Source organism: Salmo salar, chromosome 20, assembly GCF_965601325.2.
Source record: "Salmo salar chromosome 20, fSalSal1, whole genome shotgun sequence".
Lineage (NCBI taxonomy): Eukaryota > Metazoa > Chordata > Actinopteri > Salmoniformes > Salmonidae > Salmo > Salmo salar.
The window spans coordinates 31,892,070-31,910,499 of NC_138310.1; the positions used below are offsets into that span (position 1 = coordinate 31,892,070).

The 18,430-nt window shown below is 43.4% G+C and overlaps 1 protein-coding gene across 2 annotated transcripts in view; it reads right to left on the reverse strand.

Moving 5' to 3' along the window:
- LOC106580456 (polypeptide N-acetylgalactosaminyltransferase 9) overlaps positions 1-18,430 on the reverse strand; it is a 141,142-nt gene that overhangs the window by 8,600 nt on the left and 114,112 nt on the right. For both annotated transcript variants that reach the window (XM_014161543.3, XM_014161544.3), the window contains one exon: positions 4,040-4,225. In XM_014161543.3, the coding sequence (XP_014017018.1) occupies positions 4,040-4,225 (186 nt within the window). The remainder of the gene's footprint in view (positions 1-4,039; positions 4,226-18,430) is intronic.

Here is an 18,430-nt window from a genome sequence, read left to right on the forward strand (position 1 = left end):
CGCCACCTGTGCCAGCCCCACGCATCAGGCCTCCAGTGCACCTTCCCGTTCCGAGCTTCCGGCGACAGTTCCCAGTCCAGAGCTTCCGGCGACAGTTCCCAGTCCAGAGCTTCCGGCGACAGTTCCCAGTCCGGAGCTTCCGGCGACGTTTCACAGTCCGGAACCTCCTGAGACGGTCCACAGTCCGGAACCTCCTGAGACGTTCCACAGTCTGGAAACTCCTGAGACGGTCCACAGTCAGGAACCTCCTGAGACGGTCCACAGCCCGAAGCCTCCAGAGACGGCCCACGGCCCGGAGCCTCCTGAGACGGCCCGCGGCCCGGAGCCTCCTAAGACGGCCCGTGGCCCGGAGCCTCCAGCGACGGTCTGCGGTCCGGAGTCTCCAGCGATGGTCTGCGGTCCGTAGTCTCCAGCGACGGTCTGCGGTCCGGAGCCTCCAGCGATGGTCTGCGGTTCGGAGTCTCCAGCGACTGTCTGCGATCCGGAACCTCCAGCGACGGTTTGCGGTTCAGAGCCTCCACCGATGCTGGTGGGTTTGCAGGATGAGAGGGTTCTTCGTCCTGCACCAGAGTCGCCTCCTATGCTGGAGGATCCGCAGGATGAGAGGGTTCCTCGTCCCGCACCAGAACCGCCTTCGATGCTGGTGGGTTTGCAGGATGAGAGGGTTCTTTGTCCCGCACCAGAGCCGCCTCCTATGCTGGCGGATCTGCAGGATGAGAGGGTTCTTCGTCCCGCACCAGAACCGCCTTCGATGCGGGAGGATCCGCAGGATGAGAAGGTTCTTCGTCCTTCACCAAAACCGCCACCAACACTAGACACCCCCCCTAACACTCCCTTTTGGCTTCAGGTTTTGCGGCCGGAGTCCGCACCTGTGTGTGTGGGGGGGGTACTGTCATGTCCTGACCATAGAGAGCTCTTATTTTCTATGGTAGAGTAGGTCAGGGCGTAACTGGGGGGTTAATTCTATTTTTATTTGTCTATGTTTGGTTCTAGTTTCTGTTTTTCTATGTTGGGGTTTTTAGATGATCCCCAATTAGAGGCAGCTGGTCATCGTTGTCTCTAATTGGGGATCATATTTAAGTAGTTGTTTTTCCCACCTTTGTTTGTGGGAGATTATTTTGAGTTAGTGCATGTTGCACCTCTGTCGTCACGGTTTGTTGTTTTTGTTTATTGTTTATTGTATGCATAGTTTCACATTATAATAAAATATGTGGAACGATATTCACGCTGCGCCTTGGTCCGTTCCTACACACAATCGTGACAATGTTGCTTCCCTTGCTTGGCTAATAATTTAAGCCGCCCTCCAAGATGGCGACGGGGATTCCCCCAAGGGCATAAGGGTGTGTCTTTGAAGTGTTTGTACTGCAGCCTGTTTCTGTTTGGACCGCAGCTGTTTCTAAACCTTAAATATCAAATAGTGTGTTGGTAACAATTAAGTACCTTACTGTGATTGTTTTCAATTCAACTTGCCAAAAATAAAACATAAATAGCTTCTTAGCAAAGAGCAATTTCTTAAGTGGGGAGGGGGAAACAGAAAACAAGCTGTTATTGGCAGAGAGGTTTGGAACTCTCTTTCTTATTGGTCTTGTGATGTAACAAGGCAGGCCAAAACTCCATCCCACCAAACAGGCTGAAATTTCAGGAGGTATTTTCAAGCAGCTCTTACAATAAAAAAGCATTATGATAATTTTCACAATTTCTGAGTATTATTCCAACCTCACAGTGTGGAAATATACACTGAGTGTACAAAACATTGTTCTTTCTATAATATAAACTGACCAGGTGAATGCAGATGAAAGCTACAGTATGATCCCTTATTGATGTCACCTAAATCCACTTCAATCAGTGTAGATGAAGGGGAGGAGACAGGTTAAAGAAGGATTTTTAAGCCTGGAGTCAATTGAGACATGGATTGTGTATGTGTGCAATTCAGAGGGTGAATGTGCAAGATGGAATATTTTGGTGCCTTTGAAAAGCTATGGTAGTAGGTGCCAGTCGCATCGGTTTGAGTGTGTCAAGAACTGCAACACTGCTGGGTTTTTCACGCTCAACAATTTCCTATGTGCATCAAGAATGGTCCACCACCCAAAGAACTTCCAGCCAACTTGACACAACTGTGGAAGCATTGGAGTCAACATGGGCCAGAATCCCTGTGGAACACTTTCGACACCTTGTAGTCCATGCCCGACAAATTAAGGCTGTTCTGAGGGCAAAAGGGGTTGCAACTTAATATTAGGAAGGTGTTTCTTGTGTTTTGTACACTCAGTGTATATGTCACAGTATCCACAGAAAATGGTGCCCCTCCTCGGCCGGGCGGCGCTCGCCGGTCGTCGTCGCCGGTCTACTAGCTGCCGCCGATCTGTGTTTCTGTGTTCATTGTGTTTTGTCTGTCTAGGTCCGCACCTGTTGTCATTTCTGTCATTAGTGGGGGGGTATTTAGTTTGTTCCTTTGGGGTTGTGTGTTGTGCGAGATTGTTTGTTTTTCAGCGGGTTTACGCTGTGGCCGTTTCTTCTCTACCGTTTTTATATTGGAGGATTTATTTTCTCGCCGGGCTGCGCCCCGTGCATGATTTTCCCTTTGTGGATTACCTGTTTCCCTTTTGGGTATTGTGCACTCCCAGTGCCTTTTGATCACCTAGTGTGTGGGTGTGAATAAACTTCGAGCTACTGGACGATATCTCCTGCATTTGACTCTACTCCTTCCTCCTGCCCTAAGTACCCGTGACAGTATACAAAACACAGGCAATTCATGTTTTGATTGCACTGGGCCTTTAAGCATACTTCACTACATCCAGCCACAGGTATCAGCTATATTTTAATATCTGTGAATAATGAGCACTGGCATTGTCCTCTGTTATTTTTATTAGCTAAAACAGATGCATTCCATTTGAGAGATGTTGTTTGGACTACATGGTGGTAATCACAGTGAATCAGACCCTGCCCTCCTACCGGAGTAATTGGTTTCTCCTCCAGCCTCTCTAACCAATAACAAGACTATGTGATCCTGTGTGTGTGGTGTTGGGAATGGGAGATATATTAGTTATAGCATTATGCACAAAATAACTCTGCACCATGGGACAGAGGGTTAATAGAGCACTGTACCACTGTGTTCGTAATTACATTGGACGAACAATGTTGGGCGATGAGGCAGTTTGTTAATAGGGTGCTGTCTTAGTTACTGTCCTCTTGCCTGTATCCATTGTGCCTCTCCCTGTGTTTTGAATGACCGTTCAGCCATATTAACAGAAGCATTGGCCTCCCTGGGATCATTACCGTAATGTGCCCCTGTGCAGGAGGCCTTGTTTAAGTGAAACACAATCCAAAGTTTGTTTCTAATGACAATAATGTCTTGAAAACATTACAATTACTACCAGGCTATGTTTTAAAGTATTGTCACCGCCCACTGTGCCACTCAGATCATTGCAGTACTCCTTTACTAGACATGACAATTAGTATTCTCCATTAATCCCTTTTTATTTATTATTGAAAATAGCTGTTTATTATTTTCCATGCCTATTTCAAAGGCCCTTGAAAGCAATTACATCTTAACTGATGTGTATGAAAGTGGCACTGATTAAATTAGTCATTCATTTGGTTTCAGCTCTTCACTCCGCTCCACCACTCAGAGCCTGACGTCGTCGTTCAGATCTCACTGAGCTGCTCTGAAGGTCGAGTGGAATGAAATCTGAATATCCATTGAGGCCTAGCAGTCTGTCTAGAGGGGGCCACCCTGCTCGGCACAGAACAGGCTGCTGGTCTGAATGAACAAGTGGTGAGGATGGGATGGATGGATGGGTGGGTGGGGTGAAAAGCCAGCCAGGCTCTTGTGACCAGCTGCATTGTGAACCACAAGTCTTCAGGTCTCAAGCAAGGTTACGCATCACGTGCTTGGTTCATCGAACCACCTCCTCTAGATTAGCAATAGAATGCCTGTTGTGTCATCTAATGTAATTGTTTTTCTATGGATACAAAAGCCATGACTCTAGCCATTCTAGGTTTCTTCGTAGGTCAGCTGCTGTGAGACTATGGTTACACTCACATTCATGGGGATGTTCCAGGCCATGTAGACGTGGGACCTGTACTCATCCATCCAGACCTCGGCGGCCCGCAGGGCATTCCTCTTGGCATAGTAGTCAATGTCGTTGTTGTATGGCTTCTTGGTCCGCTCGATGTGCGCCACTCTGGCGCAGGGCAGCACCTCCATGCTCCCCCCACACTGCCACACCTAGAGGAGAGAACAGCAGAGAGAAGACAGTGACCCTGCAGTATGCCAACTCCATCACCATCACAAGGCATCAAAGACTAGACAGAGGCTGAGGATAACATCAGAGCTGGCAAGCAAACTGAATCACCCTCATGTGGCATCAACTGCATCAGCATCATCTAGCATCACCTGGCATCACCATCATCAAGCCATCATCTAACTCAGATTAGGAGCCTGTGATCACTGATCTTCTGAGGGTCCTGCTCTATGGCTATGACAATGTCGTCTTGTCCTTTATTTTGTTGTGTGTTATTTATATAACCCAAGTATGCTTAGTAGGCTAGCTCTACTGTGTAGCCTAGGCCTTCTATGTTTATGTTTGTCAATTTTTGAACCATCTTCTTTAGTTTTAAACAGCCTGTCTGGCATCGGTATGAGTCAGAAACATTCATTCTAGTGTCAAAATTTACTACAAAGTGTAAATAGGATAATTTTGGTAATAAAGTCAGTCTCGTTCCAAAACTGAGTTTTGTGAGTTTGTCAAAACTTACTGGAGGGTTGGGTATGAACTATGATCATGCCCACTTGCCCAATGCCCACTAACATGAGAGAAGCAGCTGTGCTGATTGCGCTCTATCAGCTGTGTGCTTTATCCAATCATAGCAGCCAGAACCTCCAGACAGTGAGACAGACCTGCCCATTCCGCAGTGCCTCAGACTTGTTTAGTTTACATAAGACAACACGTCGCCAATGTTATGTTGAAATCACCCTTGGCACTACGCCTTTTATGGAGTGGCCACTTCCTTATGTGTTTGATAGTGTCAATCGCTCTAGTCTGCCCATTTGTTGGGCAAAATGAGAATTGAGACGGTCACAACTGTAACTTCCCATTCGCAAGCATTTGTGTCCTCCCACGACCTGTTTTGTAACATGATTCCCTAAGAAACACTGCCTGACAGACTCACACTCTGGTAAGTGAGAAAGTTGTAAAAAACTAAACAGCACTGAAGCACAAACGTCGCCACTCACCAGTGACTTGATAAGCTGATTGTGGCCTGGCTGCTCAATGTGCCTGCTGTCTACTACTTGCTAGCTTCATTGACAAACACAGAGTTGGAACTTAGCTAGCTAGCAAGTGATTTTGGGCACTGATAAACAGCGTGTAGCTTGTGCTTTATTTACGATAGTTTAACAACTTGCAGACATGTTATTGTTCTCAGAAATCAGTCCTGAGTGCACAGACAGAATGTCCTGACTCAATAGACTGTATGCAGTGCACTGAGTAGTTTTTTAGCAAATTTTTTTACTTAAAAAAATACTGCACCAAACACTTCGCTAGATGTAAAATTGCGTTACTAGGACCTCTTTGGCAAAAACGTCTAAATTAATTACAGATTTCTTGATTTATCTTAGACATAATTCTGACTATTTTAAGGAAGTGACTATTTTGAGGAAGTGGCTATGTTGTTGCTACGGTGAATCAGGAGGGACAAACAACCGTACCTGTCACGGTATAATATGCGAACATAACACACCCACATCAAATCACACCCCCAAGATAACTCTCAATTAGCTTCAGTCATTGCCGCTAGCATTTCTTAATGAGCAATCTTCAAAACGAGGCCAAATCAGGAAGTGCTGTCGCCCTTTTAAAAGGACCACAATGGAAATACGTTTTCAAACTTTTTTGTGTCATCCTCAATGATTTCAAATGCATTATCCACGTGTCGTTGTATTGTGTTTTAACCTCTTAACCTTTAGCCCCCCCCCCTCCCCCCGCCACCACCGACGCTTAAGCTAACATAGGCTAATGTGATTAGCATGAGGTTGTAAGTAGAATGAACATTTCCCAGGACATAAACATATCTGATATAGGCAGAAAGCTTAAATTCGTGTTAATCTAACTGCACTGTAAAATTTATAGTAACTATTAAAGTGAAAGAATACCATGCTATTGTTTGAGGAGAGTGCACAATTATGAACTTGAAAATGTATTAATAAACCAATTTGGCACATTTGGGCAGTCTTGATACAACATTTTGAACAGATATACAATGGTTCATTGGATCAGTCCAAAACGTTGCATATACACTGCTGCCATCTAGTGGCCAAAATATAAATTGTGCCTGGGCTGGAATAATACATTATGGCCTTTCTCTTGCATTTCAAAGTTGATGGTAAAAAATTTAATAAAAAAACTTTTTTTTTTGTATTATCTTTTACCAGATCTAATGTGTTATATTCTCCTACAGTTAGATTTGTGTATGTCATTTTAGGCGAAAACTGTAAAAAAGGGGCGGATCCGTAAGAGGTTTCAAATGGTCAAATAAATATATCTATCTACCCTAGACCAAAGCCTGTTACAGGGAAAGCAACATCACTGATCTTCCATAATGGTAAATGGTAAATGGCTCTGACAGAGAAAACATTTGTATCTGCAGAATTTCCTGTTCGGTGTTATAGCTGCCTCCTTGTTTATCTTTTTACAAAGGAGTGCTTTTCCTTGATGCAGCAATTAGGTTGCACGGGCCATTATTTTCTGCTGAAGTAGGCAAAAAGGGGCCTAATAAATGGGTGTGTGTTGGAATGGCCCATAAATATGAGTGTCCCTGGAAAATTTCCTGTGACACATATAAACCCTGACACTGGATTACTCCTGAATAGTGTCTGCGTGTGCATAAGGGGTAATACACAAAACTAGACAGTAAATGCGTGTCATCCTGGAGAAAAACATCCATCACTGCCGAAAGTATTGATTGAATACAGCCTGAAAAAATGCTGTGACTCTTGCCCAGACAAAAAATTACAGCCTAAAAAGGAAAGTGAAGTCACAACTAGAGAGAGAAAGAAATAGCTTAAATGAAAACTCTGTCCAGAGCAGAAAGACATTAGAGAGGACAGCATATGGTAATGAACTTCTCCTGTCTTTTAAACTGCAGAGCTACCGGCACCCTGAGAGTCTCTTAATAACGATCATCACAACATAACAGATGTTCCAAACCATTAACATTCCACTGAACCCAACATTTACATCATTCTCAGAATACAAGGAGACAGACAACTGCCTGCATGCCGCAGAAAAATACCCTGAAGAAATCATGGAGCTCTACCAGAGAAGGTTATCGTACCGAAATACAAACATGTATACTGAACAAAAATATAAACACATGTAAAGTGTTGGTCCCATGTTTCATGAGCTGAAATACAAGATGTCAGAAATGTTCCATATGCACAAAAAGCTTATTTCTCTCAAATTTGGTGCACAAATTTCTTTATATCCCTGTTAGTGAGAATTTCTCAGGTGAAGCATATCAAGAAGCTGAATAAACAGCATGATCAGTGGACAGGTGCACCTTGTGATGGGGACAATATAAGGCCGCTCTAAAATGTGTAGTTCTGTCACACAGAATTATATCCAAGATGGCGTAGCAGTCAGACGTCTTTGTCTTTGTCCTGTCGTGTCCCTTGTATATATCTTTTTTCATATTTTTCTTCGCATATCTTTTAAAAATATTTTCCTAAACCTCAACTTCTAAATACTCTCCTGCAACCCGCCTCACCCAATGTGGCGTGGATCTGGTTTTTTTTCTAAAGTATTTCTATTTACTTCGGATCTGGAATCCCTCAACTGAAGCTAGCCAGCTAACTACCTACCAGCTATCAGTCAGAAAACCATTGCTAGCGGTCATCAGCTAACCTTTAGCTCAGAAAGCACTCGCCAGTTCGAACAATGTGACAAACCAGAGCATAACGGACCTATTTTTTTCTCTCTCCATATCCCCGGATTCCAACCGCAAACTCTGAACATTTTCATCTGGATCTTCGCAACTAGCTAACCGCAATCCCGGGTGACTACTCCTGGCTAGCGTTTCCATCCCGGAGCAAGCACCAATTAGCCTGAAGCTAGCTCGGCCAGGGCTCCTGTGCTACCACCGAAGCCTACTCCTGGGCTACAATATCCGGACCCCTTCTACTGCCGGTACGGGGCACGGAACTCCGCCGATCCTCTACGACTGGAATACCGACATAATCTGCACGAGGATTCCAACAGGCCCCTCAGGCACGACGTCCGCTGAAGGCCCATTCTGCTAACTGCGGCCTGCTAGCTACCTAGAGCTACTTGGAACCCTACTAATCCACAACTGGTCTATCGACGTCACCGCACGAAGAGGCAAAAACAGACTTACCTCCATCGCGACGTCCCCCAAAGGCCCTTCTGCTAACTTGCTAGCCCCGGTCTGCTAACTGCTAGCAGGCTTGCCCCGGTCTGCTAACTGCTAGCTTGCTTGCCCCGGTCTGCTAAATGCTAGCTTGCTTGCCCCGGTCTGCTAACTGCTTGCTTGCTAACCCGGTCCGCTAACTGCTAGCTTGCTAGCCCCGGTCTGCTAACTGCTAGCTTGTTTATCCCCGGCCTACTAACTGTTAGCTTGTTAGCATCGGCCTGTTAACTGTCTGAATCGCCGTGTCCCCAGTCAGCCCAACCACTCACTGGACCCATATGTTCACTTGGCTACGCATGCCTCTCGCTAATATCAATATGCCTCATCCATTACTGTCCAGGTTAGTGATTACTGCCTTATTTCACTGTAGAGCCTCTAGCCCTGCTCAATATGCCTTAACCAACCATGTTGTTCCACCTACTACATATGCGATGACATCACCTGGTTTAAACGTCTCTAGAGACTATATCTCTCTCATCATTACTCAATGCCTAGGTTTACCTCCAATGTACTCACATCCTACCTTACCTTTGTCCGTACACTATGCCTTGAATCTATGCTATCGTGCCCAGAAACCTGCTCCTTTTACTCTCTGTTCCGAACGTGCTAGATGGCCAGTTCGTATAGCCTTTAGCCGTACCCTTATCCTACTCCTCTGTTCCTCTAGTGATGTAGAGGTTAATCCAGGTCCTGCAGTGCCTAGCTCCACTCCCACTCCCCAGGTGCTCTCATTTGTTGACTTCTGTAACCGTAAAAGCCTTGGTTCCATGCATGTTAACATTAGAAGCCTACTCCCTAAGTTTGTTTAACTCACTGCTTTAGCAGACTCTGCCAACCTGGATGTCTAAGCCGTGTCTTAATCGTGGCTTAGGAAAACCACCAAAAACGCTGAAATCTCCATCGCTAACTATCACATTTTCCGCCAAGATAGAACTGCCAAAGGGGGTGGTGTTGCAATCTACTGCAAAGATAGTCTGCAGAGTTCTGTATTACTATCCAAGTCTGTACCCAAACAATTCGAGCTTCTACTTCTAAAAATGCACCTTTCCAGAAACAAGACTCTCACTCTTGCTGCTTGCTATAGACCTCCCTCTGCCCCCAGCTGTGCCCTCGATACCATATGTGAATTGATTGCCCCCATCTATCTTCTGAGCTCGTGCTACTAGGTGACCTAAACTGGGACATACTTAACACCCCTACAATCTAAGTTTGATGCCCTCAATCTCACACAAATTATCAATGAACCTACCAGGTACAACCCCAAATCCGTAAACACGGGCACCCTCATAGATATAATCCTAACTAACTCGCCCTCCAAATACACCTCTGCTGTTTTCAACCAGGATCTCAGCGATCACTGCCTCATTGCCTGCATCCGTAATGGGTCTGCGACCAAACGACCACCCCTCATCACTGTCAAACGCTCCCTAAAACAATTCTGCAAGCAGGCCTTTCTAATCGACCTGGCTGGGGTATCCTGGAATGACATTGACCTCATCCCGTCAGTAGATGATGCCTGGCTATTTTTTAAAAGTGCCTTCCTCACCATCTTAAATAAGCATGCCCTATTAAAAAAATGTAGAACTAGGAATAGATATTGTCCTTGGTTCACTCCAGACCTGTCTGCCCTTGACCAGCACAAAAACATCCTGTGGCATTCTGCATTAGCATCGAATATGCAACTTTTCAGGGAAGTTAGGAACAAATGTACACAGGCAGTTAGGAAAGCTAAGGCTAGCTTTTTCAAACAGAAATTTGCATCCTGTAGCACAAACTAAAAAAAGTTCTGGGACCCTGTAAAGTCCATGGAGAATAAGACCACCTCCTCCTAGCTGCCCACTGCTCTGAGGCTAGGAAACACTGTTGCCACCGATAAATCCACTATACTTGAGAATTTCAATAAGCATTTCTCTACGGCTGGCCATGCTTTCCACCTGGCTACCCCTACCCCGGTCAACTGCACAGCACCCTCCACAGCAACCCACCAAATCCCCCACCATTTCTCCTTCACCCAAATCCAGATAGCTGATGTTCTGAAAGAGCTGCAAAATCTGGGCCCCTACAAATCAGCCGGGCTAGACAATCTGGACCCTCTCTTTCTAAAATTATCTGCCGAAAATGTTGCAACCCCTATTACTAGTCTGTTCAACCTCTCTTTCGTATCGTCTCAGATTCCCAAAGATTGGAAAGCTGCCGCGGTCATCCCCCTCTTCAAAGGGGGTGACACTCTAGACCTAAACTGCTACAGACCTACCCTGTCTTTCTAAGGTCTTCGAAAGCCAAGTTACCAAACAGATCACCGACCATTTCGAATCCCACCGTACCTTCTCCGCTATGCAATCTGGTTTCAGACCTGGTTATGGGTTCTTACTCAGCCACCCTAAGGTCCTAACTGACATCATACCCGCCATCGATAAGAGACATTACTGTGCAGCCGTATTTATCAACATGGCCAGGGCTTTCGACTCTGTCAATCACCACATTCTTATTGGCAGACTCTACAGCCTTGGTTTCTCAAATGATTGCCTCGCCTGGTTTACCAACTACTTCTTGGATTGAGTTCAGTGTGTCAAATCGGAGGGCCTGTTGTCTGGACCTCTGGCAGTCTCTATGGGGGTGCCACAGGGTTCAATTCTCGGGCCGACTCTCTTCTCTGTATACATCAATGATGTCGCTCTTACTGCTGGTGATTCTCTGATCCACCCCTACGCAGACGACACCATTCTGTATACTTCTGGCCCCTCTTTGGACACTGTGTTAACTAAACTCCAGACGAGCTTCAATGCCATACAACTTTCCTTCCGTGGCCTCCAACTGCTCTTAAATGCAAGTAAAACTAAATGCATGCTATTCAATCGATCACTGCTCGCACCTGCCCGCCCATCCAGCATCACTACTCTGGACGGCTCTGACTTAGAGTATGTGGACAACTACAAATACCTAGGTGTCTGGTTAGACTGTAAACTCTCCTTCCAGACTCACATTAAGCATCTCCAATCCAAAATTTAATCTAGAATTGGCTTCCTATATCGCAACAAAGCATCCTTCACTCATGCTGCCAAACATACCCTCGTAAAACTGACCATCTTACCGATCCTCGACATCGGTGATGTCATCTATAAAATAGCCTCCAACACTCTACTCAACAAATTGGATGCAGTCTATCACAGTGCCATCCGTTTTGTCACCAAAGCCCCATACACTACCCACCACTGCGACCTGTACGCTCTCGTTGATTGGCCCTCGCTTCATACTTGTTGCCAAACCCACTGGCTACAGGTTATCTACAAGTCTCTGCTAGGTAAAGCCCCGCCTTATCTTAGCTAACTGGTCACCATAGCAGCACCCACTCGTAGCACATGTTCCAGCAGGTATATCTCACTGGTCACCCCCAAAGCCAATTCCTCCTTTGGTCATGTTTCCTTCCAGTTCTCTGCTGCCAATGACTGGAACAAACTGCAAAAATCTCTGAAGCTGGAGACTCATATCTCCCTCACTAGCTTTAAGCACCAGCTGTCAGAGCAGCTCACAGATCACTGCACCTGTACATAGCCCATCTGTAAACAGCCCATCTATCTACCAACCTCATCCCCATACAGTATTTATTTATTTATCTTGCTTCTTTGCACCCCAGTATCTCTATTTGCACATTAATTTTCTGCACATCTACCATTCCGGTGCTTAATTGCTATATTGTAATTACTTCGCCACCATGGCCTATTTATTGCCTTAACTCCCTTATCTTACCTCATTTGCACTCACTGTATATAGACTTTTTGATTTCTTTTGTTCTACTGTATTATTGACTGTATGTTTTGTTTATTCCATGTGTAACTCTGTGTTGTTGTATGTGTGGAATTGCTATGCTTTATCTTGGCCAGGTCACAGTTGCAAATGAGAACTTGTTCTTAACTAGTCTACCTGGTTAAATAAAGGTAGATTAATAAATAAATGAAACACAACACTGCCACAGATGTCTAAAGTTTTGAGGCAGCGTGCAATTGGCATGCTGACTACAGGTATGTTCACCAGAGCTGTTTCCAGAGAACTGAATGTTAATTTCTTTACCATAAGCTGCCTCCAATGTCATTTTAGAGACTTTTGCAGTACATCCAACCAGCCTCACAAACGCAGACCCGTGTAACCACAGTTAGATTTGGACCTCCACATCCGGTTTCTTCACCTGCGGGATCAAGTTAGACTAGCCACCCGGACAGCTGATGAAACTGGGATTGCACAAGCGAAGAAAGCTTGCACAAAATGTCAGAAACCATCTCAGGGAAGCTCATCCGCTTGCTTGTCATCCTCACCAGGGTCTTGACCTGACTTCAAATTGGCATTGTAACCGACTTCAGTGGGCAAATGCTCACCTTCGATGGCCAATAGCATGCTGGAGAAGTAGGCTCTCCACGGTAAAATTCTGGTTTCAACTATACTGGGCAGATGTCATGTGGGCGAGCAGTTTTCTGATGTCAACGTTGTGAACAGAGTGCCCCATGGTGGCTGTGGGGTTATGGTATGGGCAGGAATAAGCTACGGACAACGAACACAATTGCATTTCATCAATGGCAATTTGAAGGCACAGAAATACCATGACGATGAATTGTCGTGCCATTCATCTGCCGCCATCACCTCATGTTTCAGCATGATAATGCATGGCCCCATGTCGCATGGATCTGTACACAATTCTTGGAAGCTAAAAATGTCCCAGTTCTTCCATGGCCTGCATACTCACCAGACATGTCACCCATTGAGCACGTTTGCGATGCTCTGGATCGACGTGCACGACAGTGTGTTCCAGATCCGGCCAATATCCAGAAACTTCGCACAGCCATTAAAGAGGAGTAAGACAACCTTCCACAGGCCACAATCAACAGCCCGATCAACTCTATGCGAAGGAGGCAAATGGTGGTCACACCAGATATTGACTGATTTTCTGATCCACTCCCCTGCCCTTTTTTTGTAAGGTATCTGTGACCAACAGATGCATATCTGTATTCCCAGTCCTGTGAAATCCATAGATTAGGGCCAAATTAATTTATTTCAATTGACTGATTTCCTAATATGAACTGTAACTCAGTAAAATCTTTGAAATTGTTGCATGTTGTGTTTATATTTTTGTTCAGTGCATTTGAATGACATACTAATGATTCACCTCCCTAAGGGATAATTTTGTTTTTGACTAGCAGTGACCTCACCATTGTTTTGGAGGGGTTAGTAAGGAATACTTGACATGATGGGGGCTTTATACTGTAGGTGTACCGCTAATGTTGCATATTTTGTGCTAGCATGGACTTACACTGTGCTTTATGTCAAACATAAGGTGGTTTCATACCAAACTGTGTGCATGTGGGTATAAGGCAATGCAGAGAGAATTGAGGCAGGAGGATAAATGTCATTGCTCAAATTCGATGGATAGATGGATCCCTAGTCAGGATGAATTGTGTCAAAAGCTCTATCTCGAACCTTTCTGTTGGACAGGGTTGCATAAATGTAACCCATTGCATTCACTTAGGCCTTCCACTGACACATGGAGAATGCTCTCATTAGAAAATGTTGGTTTGGCTGCGTTTCTGACACATCATTTGTGCCCGGAGGGGATATATAGTGTATGCTGTAAGTGTATGACCCCAAAAAGACTGCTGCTCTGCAGAGCATGTACTCTTATATCTTTTCCCTAGCAGTTTGTGGCAGCTTATGTTTTAACTTAATTCACCACACATTACGCAGAGGTATTTGAGCGATAGTGTGACAAGCACTATACTAATATAGTATGCTGTGCAAATATTCAAATAAGCCAAACAAATTCTTGCTGATAAGTGGGTCTGTGAAATTCATCGAGGTAATATGTTGGAGCTGCTGAGCCCCCGAGCCATATGGTACAGTGTGACATGTTCATGGAAATTACAGACATCAAATATTAATCAAGTTGTTGTTACCATAATTTACATTTACAGTAACACTCAAGTGTGTTTATGTGAGTGTGTGTGTTTAATTTAAGGTTTCATTCACTGAATTAATATGGTTGCCTTTTGACCCATTTCATAGTTGTGAAAAACCTTTCCCCTCCTCCATCTCACATCCTCAAAGGTTTCATTTCACTCAACCAACCTCCATAATGACCCAGATTGGCTGTAAACCCTCTCTTAGATTAAACAGCAGTGAACCTTGGAGTGACCCTGGACTAAGAAATCAATCAGCCCCATTACCATTACTTACCCAATACGCACCTGCATGGCTACAATGTACCAACTACTTGCTTTCATTGTGAGTCTGTGGATGTTCTTGTAATGCATTCACTAATGGATGACTTCTCGTTTTTACTGATCAATGATTAGGTTTCAAACAACAAACACAGACTTAATCAAACAAACACACACTAATCTTCAATGTTGCCTCTATTAAAGCACAGGCACTTCACAGATGAACATTCTGTGGTAATGCACTGTTGAAACTTCTCTTTGCAGTAATGCGCGTAATGATGGTGATGGTAATGATGGTGACAGGTATGCGTAATAATGGGCGGCCTGGCACCCTCGAGCGCCAGAGAGGGGGAGCAGGAGCAGGCGTGACAAAGTGACCTGAAGAAGTGATATTCTAACATCAGGTGTGCTTTGTATTTGTTTATGTACTCTAGGTTCACCAGCTGATCTATCAAGCCATCCATGTCGACCGGATTCCCACTGTGAAGATGAGCAATGCTGCAGTAGCATCAGTTTCTACCTCTACTACCTCATCCTTTTCCAGACATGAAAGGAGACATCCCTCAGTTAGACAAAATTATTGTAATATGCTGTGCCTTGGTCAATCTGAATGATTCTGTTGTGCCATTTGAGTAAAGAGCAATGTCACCTTGTCGTCATGACAAAAGTGCCCCTTAAACTGAAGGAAGGGTGTAGCAATAACTGCTAATTAAACAGAAACACAGTTTCATAGTAATCTATTTCCGTACACTTGTATGAATATATCAAATGTAATATGGAACAACATGTAAACAAATATTGTTTATGATACTGTAAACATACTGAACTTTAATAATAGACTATATTGTTGTGAAATTTCAAGTATTTTGTGTGCCATCTCTGCATTGGCTTGCCTCATTGAATAAAATGTATTTCTTAAAGCCTAACTGTTCTTTCTTTCTTTTACAATTTAAACACATTTTGCATAGAAAATGTAATTGTTTTAGTAGTCTTAGGCAAATCATCTTCATTATCACAGTGGTACTTCCTAGTGCCACTCAGACCTGGGAAAAAAGTATCTGGCATTGAACTTGGTAGTAGTGTTAGTACGTTTTAAGCTAAGACCATCATCTCCTGCTTCGACATTATACTACCTAGATTACAAGGGTTGGATTTGCACTAAACAATTTTATGTCAGCACAAGGCATGTACAACATCTGGTATAATAATTAGCCTAGTTTACATTGTCTACTGGTATAGTACTGGTTTTTAAATTGAGAACATATAGCTCAACAATATGTAAACAATGTGTGAGTTAAGCTATTCTCTGCTTCAGATGCACTTTCCAGTGGTGAATTACAAAGGCCCTAAAGGCTAACACCATTAAACTGTAGGCCTATGGCTGCAAAGGCATTGCATGCCATTATCATCAAATGCAAAATGGGTTCACATGGCTGATATCCTGAGAGAGAGAGAGATTACAACTGAACAAAAAGATAATGTTCATTTGAGAATACAACACAGAAACACAGACAAATAAGAGACAGATTCCCTTCCCCTCTGTATTGCAGGATTGTGATCTGTGATGAATCAACATTGAATAATAGTTTTAAGTTAACAATTAAAACAAGGTTAAACACTTCACTTCAAAGAATCAACACTTTATTTCATATAATTTCAAAGTGTACAAGTAAGCTAACTCATATATAAAGGTTAGTAACAAGTTAGCTATTATTACTAAAGCATAATTTCAGGTGAACAAAAAAAATGTAATACCAGAGGAGGCCAACCTCACTCCACGGATCCCTGATCAACTTGGGCAGCAGATTTCTATTCAGCCCAGCAATAGCACACATGACTATCAAGTAATTTGTTAAGTTGAATCAGGTGTTAGTGCTGGGCTGGAACAGAAACCTGCACACCCAGCAGGGTTGGCCTGCTCCAGTTGAAATAGGTTAATACATTGTGTGTGACTTTAAACTGTGTTTTTGTTTACAACATTTGCTAACATAGGCACACAAACACTGAGTGGACAAAATATAAGGAACACCTTCCTAATATTGAGTTGCACCCCCATCTGCCCTAGGAACAGCGTCAATTCATCAGGGCATGGACTCTGCAAGGTGTCGAAAGCGTTCCACAGGGATGCTGGCCCATGTCTCCAATGCTTCCCACAGATGTGTCAAGTTGGCTGGATTCCCTTTGGGTGGTGGACCATTCTTGATATATATGGGAAACAGTCGAGCTTGAAAAACACAGCAGCGTTGCAGTTCTTGACACACTTAAACCGGTGCGCTTGGCACCTACTACCATACCCCATTCAAAGGCACTTACATCTCTCCTTCATCTACACTGATTGAAGTAAATTTAACAGGTGACATCAATAAGGGATCATAGTTTTTACCTGGATTCACCTGGTCAGTCTATGTCATAGAAAGAGCGGGGGGCTCGAGCTATGCATTTAGTTTGCTAACTTGCTAGCTAAATGGCTACTTGCAAGATTAAGCTTCTTGGTTACAGCAAAGACAGTCAATCCCCCCAGTTCCATAATTTGTTCTGTGTGTAGATAAAATTGAATAAAATTACATTTGAAAAGGACTAATGACCCTTATGTTGGCACTACTATATAGTACAGGAACGGTATGAAGGTATGAAAATATGAATACCGCCCAACCCTATCTTCCATGTCTGGATTTTGCACACTGACCTTCTTCTCAACCCTGTTCTTTGCGCACTGTTGTATGATGTCAGTGTCAACACGTGGGCACGTTCGAGGTCTTTGTTATTCCGAGCATGTTGCGCAGATGGGCAGATCTTGAAATGTGTATAGAAACCCTGGATTGCTGATGCTATGCATTGTCCATTGAGAGGCTTAGAAGCCACCAGTAGGAGCAGTCCTCCATATGAATGATTGGAATTCTACAGTATTTCAATAAATTGTTTCAAGGACAAAATTACATGTATTTAAGTATTTTATTGTTGTAATGGGGATAGTAGCATTAGTAATCTCTAAAAATTCTACTTCATTTTTTTTTCTTTTTATGTTTTTTTCACATAATATTTGAAAGTATATATTGAGGTATCTGTAATAGAATAAATGTGTCAAAAACTAATGTAGATGTTAATAAATGCATTTCTATAGCTTCCAAAATATATATTTTTTATAATGTTGGGGGAGTGCCAAGTAGAGGCACAGTGGTTTTACCAACACCCCCTATCAGTCAACTAGTGTATATAAAAATCATTGAGATCTTGACATGATGCCTTAAGTAAATAATTGCACCATGGAATCCCATCCAAAAGTGAGAATGTTCTTCAACAGTGAAACTCTTGAAAGGTTACATGATGGAATAAGAGTTTGCCTTATGACCATTTTAAGTGTATTTATATTTATATTTTTATTATATTTGAACTTTTTATTAACGGTTGTTGCTTTATTGCAGAGTTGTGTCAATGAGGCGGTCGATTTTCAATTGGCTAACCCTTATCACGTGGTTTGTGCAGGCTGAAATATGGTGTGTTAGGATGCTATCGGAAACTTTAACATTTGCAACAAGCATGGTAACAAGCATTTGTTGTTACTCCTCTGTAATTGCAGATTGCAATTACCACCAGTTACATGTTGTTATTACAGGGTAACTATGAATTATTACAATACTTGTTACAGTGCAATTACATATGTAATTACACTGTAATAAAAAAAAGCATATAGACTTCCTGTAGTCTCTTAGTGACGAGAGAGAACAAGACTCACATTGAGATAAAGCACAGTATGCTTGACTGCCAGTGCTCAAATAGTGTGTAATACTTGGATATGACATGTT